Source organism: Alosa pseudoharengus, unplaced genomic scaffold, assembly GCF_046254945.1.
Source record: "Alosa pseudoharengus isolate Yale_2024_CS ecotype anadromous, Long Island Sound unplaced genomic scaffold, YU_APseudo_1.1 YU_APseudo_1.1_scf_24, whole genome shotgun sequence".
Classification (NCBI taxonomy): domain Eukaryota; kingdom Metazoa; phylum Chordata; class Actinopteri; order Clupeiformes; family Clupeidae; genus Alosa; species Alosa pseudoharengus.
The window spans coordinates 24,958,597-24,965,805 of record NW_027468689.1 but is presented as its reverse complement, the minus strand read 5'-3'; the positions used below and the strand labels follow the sequence as shown (position 1 = coordinate 24,965,805).

General features: G+C 40.9%; 1 protein-coding gene across 1 annotated transcript; it reads left to right on the top strand.

Annotated features, from left to right (window-relative positions):
• Positions 1 to 6,780, top strand: LOC143141826 (cyclic nucleotide-gated channel cone photoreceptor subunit alpha). The gene is made up of 9 exons (XM_076302531.1): positions 1 to 10; positions 1,482 to 1,623; positions 2,437 to 2,499; positions 3,337 to 3,489; positions 3,879 to 3,938; positions 4,411 to 4,623; positions 4,745 to 4,846; positions 5,058 to 5,164; positions 5,384 to 6,780. Exons 1-9 carry the CDS (start codon positions 1 to 3, stop codon positions 6,778 to 6,780), a joined length of 2,247 nt encoding a protein of 748 aa, XP_076158646.1.
• Positions 6,781 to 7,209: the final 429 nt, after the last annotated feature.

The window sequence follows — 7,209 nt, the reverse complement described above, 5'->3', positions numbered from 1 at the left end:
ATGGCTCCAGGTTTGTATCAACAGTTAGCCAATATCCAAAAACAAGATACTTGATAAGATAGCCTATGTTCACTGTTTACTTAATCTCTTCAAAGATTAGCATAAATTACATGCATGCCATGCAATGTATGCAGCCATGGGTCAGAGGAGGTAAAGTATAATGGGGTTTACTGATCATTCTTATTAGACACGTGTGTGTAGGCCTATTTGATATTTGAATGCATAATGCTGATGCATCCCCAGGCAGAGCCTTCCCAAGCACATTAGCCAGCATTGGTTCTGCTGTGTGCAGGTAATCTCATTAGTATAAGCTCTTTGAGTCCATGTACTCCTTAACAACCAGCCTACCCAGAGATAGACCTTTGCTATAATTAGAAAATTAAGAGTGAATCAGCTATATAAATATGGTGGGACAAAAATACACTGAAGAGCAGAAGAAGAAAACGAAGAAGAAAAATCTGGAAAGTGCGGGTGATGGAGAAAATCAACGAACACATGGTTATTGTAGAAGATATCCAGTATAGAAGACACCTAGCCTAGCTATGTACACATAGGGGACACCTCAAGAAGCCTATAGCTCACTCTATGTGTGTGGCACAATATTTCTGACCACGATTTAAGGGGGTGAGAGGTAAGGACGACATCAACCCACCTGACCCCGAGCCTGTTTGTTTCTGGGAGTGTTTATGTGTGTAGGCATAGCTCCCAGGCAGCAGAATCAAAAGGTTGAGAGTTGTTTAGCTTGGGCCATGGACAGACAAAGCTCAGTAATCTCTTGCAATCCTATTGCGATGCGTTGGACAAAATAGTAAGGCACACAGGGTTATACTTACCCATCCTCTTTTAGGCACTCAGAGTTATACTTACCCACCCTTTCAACTTCTGGTCAGCATCTGAGAACGTAGACTTAGTACACTATATTTCAAAATATTACCCCACCCCCAGGGCAGGGGCAATCCATCCCAGCAATCTGGAGAACAGTGGCTGGAGCCCCCCCCCCCCCACCCCATAAAAGAATAACTCCATTTCAAGAATGAACAACAAAGACAACAACACAAAATCATCCATTATAGCTACACAATCTTAAGATATGAGACACAACTGTACAATGGCAACTTTCTGAATACCTCCTCTCTAGATATTTCTAGGACCTTCTAGGACCCTAGAGGTTTGCACAGTAGTAGTTTGGTGTCATGGAAGTATGGTATTGTAGAGGTTCCATATCATATCATAACAATCATAACATCAAGTCAACTGGATTAAATCTATTTCAATGTGTGTCAACAACGTAAAAGCCCGTTTTTGAAGTATCACAGCAAACACTTTTGTAAATACTCAAGGGTGTGTACTGTACTTCCTGTCCTCTCCTTAGTCTGTAGCTGACCAGGGTCATCTTTTCAACCTGTTGAATTTCCAACCTGTTCACATTATAAAGTTGTGTGTATTTGGACTACTGTACACACCACTTTTCTCACCTACAGGCTTCCCTGAACAGCCGAAGCAGGCGGCTGGCCTAGAGCAAGAAGCCATGCCAAAGATCTGCACCCAGAAGTCCTCTCCCTCCCCTATGTCACCCGACACACGTGAACGTGACCTGGACCAGCTTGAGAGCGGCGAAGAGAGGTTAGAGAACATAAACACGTGTGTCTGTGGGGGCATACACACAGACACACACTTCTTCATACACACACTGAAGATATTGTATAGATTTATGTGAAATGCTGTAGAGCAAATACTCTTCAAGGCAATATACCAAGCCAGTGTTACATGATCCAAGATATTCGTGTTAATGTGAGTGAGTGTTGATTCTATTCAGGCATGTTTTTATGTACCTATAATTTTATGACTAACTATGATATTGTATGTAGACTGAATATCATACTTACAATTGATAAATGACAAGAGTGTTCAAATTCTCAGAGAGTACCTTTTAAATGTTCTCTTCTCTTTTTGCATTATTTTAACTCCTACAGTCACTGTCTTATAGCCCTTTTCTTTTCTTTCTTTTTGCCTTAGGTCATTTCTTTGTTTATTGTGCTTAAGCACTTTATTGTGAAGCACTTTGGTGTGTCTCAGCCGTCTGTAAATGTGCTATGGAAATAAAAATTGACTTGACTTGACTTGACTCCCCTCCCAACACTTCAAGTCAGCACACCTTTAACATGCACTTCCCATGCACCTCCTTTTCTTACCTCCCCTACCTCCTTCATCTTCTACCACTATCTCCTTCGACTATACTTTACTAGTACTTAACCTTCTGTACTCTCATTCTCTGGTAATAGCATTTATTGTTGTTGTATTGTATTGTTGTATTGTTACCTAAGGTGTCCTTTGCAATGTAGCTTGAATGTTATTTTTGATTGTTGTAAGTGGCTTTGGATAAAAGGGTCTGCTAAATTAATGTAAATGTAATGTTAATGTCATGTTCTTTATTAGGGAATATGAGGATCTACCATGGTCTCAACAAGACTCGTTTAGTGGCACAGGAGCCATGGGCAGGTAAGATGACAGTTACACAATGACATACTTGAATGGCTTTCAGTGTTTCACTTCGCTCAATCTATCTTTTTTATTAGATCAGCTTTTATGCTGTTAGTCGTTGATTAAAAAGGCATTAGTGAAGTTGCAGTACATGAAGAATGAGAAAGCTGAAGCGCATGAAGCATACAGAAATTGACAATTAAATAATATATGATCATTTAACTTAACAAGATATGTACTTTATTTATAATGGAATGAGAGGTGTCTTACTGGGCTCAGAACATTTGAAAACAGAAATTATTCACCCAGTTGGAAACTGTTAAATGCTAGCGCCGTTGTGCCCTGGTGCAGTTATTTAGATTTTAGGCATTACGCAAATACCTAACTTATTAATGTAGTATTCCATCAAATAGATTAGGCATACTCTAAAGTGCCTTTTTCTTATATTCACATAAAACATTAGCCAGGCATGGTGAGGTGAGGTGATTATGGCTGGATGATGGAGTGGGAGGAGGGGAGGGAGTAACAAAGAGAATAGATTTTTTTTGTATTTTGTGGTGGTGGTGATGGGGGGGGGGGGTATGATTTGAAATGCATAGGTTAGAATATGATGAGAGAATTTGAAAGAAGTTGAAGAAATACTTAAATCGATGGTATGATGTTTCTTTGGAACTGGACTTTCATGAAAAAAGATGAATTTGAAGGGTGGGGGGTATGTTATTTGAAAATCACAGATCATGATTATGATTGTATGTAGTATGATTATTACATAGAATGTTATACTATTTACTGATGTAATGAAAGATGTCTGCTTTAGAACCAGCTAAAGCCTTTATCTCTGCTTTGAATCATAAGAGTGTCGCGTTTCGTGCACATGGTCCAAGGCTGGATGTCCTCAGGCCAGGAGGACGGGAGGCGCACCTCCATCATGGAGCACTCCCAGGTGGAGGAGTTCCAGGAGACCTGCACCGAGACCAGAGAACAGGCCCTCCACTTACGCAGGAGAAAGTGAGTCTGCCCATACCAGAGAGCTGCTTGGTGTTTAGCTGGTGACAGTAGCCATGTTACTGTGTGTGTGTGTGTGAATGTGAGGCAGTAACTTGTAAAGCACTTTGAATGTTCTGTGGAGTAGGAAAGTGCTATATAAATGCAGTCCATAATTGATGATAGAGGGATAATGCACTTGTTTCTTTATGTAGTGCAAACTGAGATTCAGCAAGGCAAGATTGCTGTTGTATTTTTGTATCATATCATGGACTGAAATTGACCCTAAAAATATTTGTGTGTATTTAGGTGATTTACACTAAATCCTAACAGGAAGAAAATGAAGATATGCCATCATTTGTTGTCATTATACTTAAATGTTAAATTGAACCCTTTATATCTCTCCTTTCCAGTCATGTCAGCCAATGGCCTCTTGCCACCTATAATATGAACAACTGCAACAACACAGACGAGTAAGTAAAATCACCATAATCTGAAATAAATTGTTGTTTGATGATTGTCTTGTCAATCATCCCAATGTGCTACTGTATCTGTCTTCAAGTTTACAATGAATTCAAAGTGAGAGTATCACTGCCCCCTACTGGCTGAAATCTTGGGTGTCGATTGTCACCTTGAGGGGAGTCGATGTATATGGCTGGATGGTCTTTTTTTGCTTAGGAAGGTCCCTAGTGAAAGATTTGATGATAAGAGCTGTTTGGATTCTCTAAATGCTTAGGAAAGGTGCTTAGATACTTCCTTCTTTTAGCAATAAGGTACACTGAAAATCCAAACACAGTCATGTGGCTTCTGGTGTAAATTTGAGCCTTTCCTGTATCTGTACAAACTGTAATTTGTTGTGTCAGTCCTGAGACTATCAGACTATATCAGAATACAAGATTAATATATGTTGTGTCTGAATGAATGTTTGGTCATCCTTGTCTTTAGCAAAAAAGATGACAAAAAAGATGAAATAAAGAAAGATGAGAAAAAGGATGAAAAAGACGAGAAGAAAGATGAAAAGAAAGACGAGAAGAAAGATGAAAAGAAAGACGAGAAGAAAGATGAAAAGAAAGATGAGAAGAAAGATGAGAAGAAAGATGAAAAAAAGGATGACAAGAAAGATGACAAAAAGGATGATAAAAAGAAAGAAGAACCTCCGTAAGTATAGCAGTAGAGAATGACGCAGAACAAAGAGCAACCTCTCTCAGCATGTAGTAAAAAAGAACTTTTCAGTCAGTTCCACTGATTATTTTAACATTGTTTTGATTTTGTGTTTTAGGAAGGAATACTGGATTATGGATCCTTCCACAGACTTGTACTACCGCTGGCTAACAATAGTTGCTGTTCCAGCATTTTACAATTTGATGTTGCTCATCACAAGGTTTACCTTCAGAACATGTTTTAATGTATTTAAATTTGTTCATGCACAATAGCACATAATGATGTTCGTAAAAAGAAAAAAATCTATTCTGAGGCCAAGAAGATAAATCTGATCACTTGTAACAATTAAGTGAAAGATATTTCAGAAATATTTGAAGGTAGTGTTATTTTTTCCAGGTTCCAAAGTGTTTAACAATCCTATGTTTCCACAGGGCTTGCTTTAATGAACTACAACAACGCAATACCTACCTTTGGATTGCTCTTGACTACACAGCAGATGCGATCTACTACATGGACACTTTTGTGAGATCAAGGACAGGTAAAAAAAAAAGAAATTTCAGTTGAGCATTCACTATGAGGACCAAGGTTTGAGGTCAGGCCTAAGGCCATTTCTCAGTCTCACTCCCCATCTCTCTCCCACTCATTCCTGTCTTCTCCACTGTCCTATCAATAAATGCCAGAAAAGCCCATAAATAAACCTTTAACAAGAATATACATGATTATGAGTATAACTACAACTGCTTGTTATCTTTCACAGGTTTCTTGGAACAAGGCCTGTTAGTGAAAGATATAGCAAAGCTAAAAGAACACTACAAGGGAACACCACAGTTCAAATACGACATGATATCAATGCTCCCAACTGACGTACTTATGATTTACATGGGCTATGACAATCCTGAGGTTCGTTTCAACCGTCTGTTCAAAATGGCAAGGCTCTTTGAGTTCTTTGACCGGACTGAGACCAGAACCAACTATCCTAACATTTTCCGTATCAGTAACCTTGTGTTGTACATCTTGATCATCATCCACTGGAACGCCTGCATCTTTTACGCCATCTCCAAAATCCTCGGCTTCGGCTCAGACACTTGGGTCTACCCCAACATCAGCCACCCTGAGTATGGCCGACTTGCCAGAAAGTACATCTACTGTCTCTACTGGTCCACCCTCACCCTTACCACAATTGGAGAGACGCCACCGCCTGTGAGGGATATCGAGTACCTCTTTGTTGTTGCTGACTTTCTGATCGGTGTGCTGATCTTCGCCACCATTGTCGGTAATGTCGGTGCCATGATTTCCAACATGAATGCTTCCCGCGCCGAGTTCCAGGCAAAGATCGACTCCATCAAGCAGTACATGCAGTTCCGTAAAGTCACCAAAGACCTGGAGGCCCGGGTGGTCAAGTGGTTTGACTACCTCTGGACAGAGAAGAAGACCTGTGATGAGAAGGAGGTGCTCAAGAACCTTCCTGACAAGCTGAAGGCCGAGATCGCCATTAACGTACACATGGACACCCTCCGTAAAGTGCGCATCTTCCAGGACTGTGAGGTTGGTCTGCTCATCGAGTTGGTGCTAAAGCTTCAACCACAGGTGTTCAGCCCTGGTGACTACATCTGTAAGAAAGGAGATATTGGACGCGAGATGTACATCATCAAGGAGGGCAAGCTGGCTGTGGTGGCAGACGATGGGGTGACACAGTTTGTTGTGTTGAGTGATGGGGCCTACTTTGGCGAGATCAGTATCCTCGGTATCAAGGGCAGTAAAGCTGGCAACAGGCGAACGGCCAACATCCGAAGTGTGGGCTACTCCGACCTCTTTGCCCTCTCCAAGGACGACCTCATGGAGGCACTCCTGGAGTACCCCGAAACCAAGAAGGCCATCGCGGAGAAGGGGACAGCCATCCTGATGAAGGACAACCTGATCGACTTGGAGGCGGCCAATGCAGCTGGAGACCCCAAAGACATGGAGGAGAAGATCAACCAACTGGAGAACAATCTGGAGGTCATGACCGCCAAGCTGAAGAAGCTGATGGTCGACTGGTCCGCCGGTCAGTGCAGACTCAAGCAGAGGATCAACAACATGGAGGCCAGGTGCAAAAATCTGAGGGAGGAGGATCTCTCAGAAGTTGTAGCAGACAAGAAGGAAGAAAAGAAATAGACTTGCACAGTATTACAATAACATGCCTATATACCATACTATACCAAAAAAGGATCATAAGGGCATTTATTTCTTCTTTTTGAGTTATTCACCTAATATAGCAGGGCTACCTTCCAAATGAACTGTATGTATAAAAAATATACTATGTATTGATACTCATAGTGGAAAGGCTGTGAAGAACAGAATGTGTGTGGATTTTTCCTCTTCTTTTTAAACCAAGGACTGCATCTGAGTTTAATACAGCACTGGCATGCTGTTTGTGAATCACTCAGATTCACCATTCTTTGTTTGTTTGAGAGTAAAAACAAAACACCTGATCTTCAGCGATGTACTTGATGCTTCACATCAGCAACATTTGAAGTTCTCCTGTCAGAATGTGGTCCATAATCTGTTGTTTATACTCTTGTAAATGTACATTTTCAATGAATA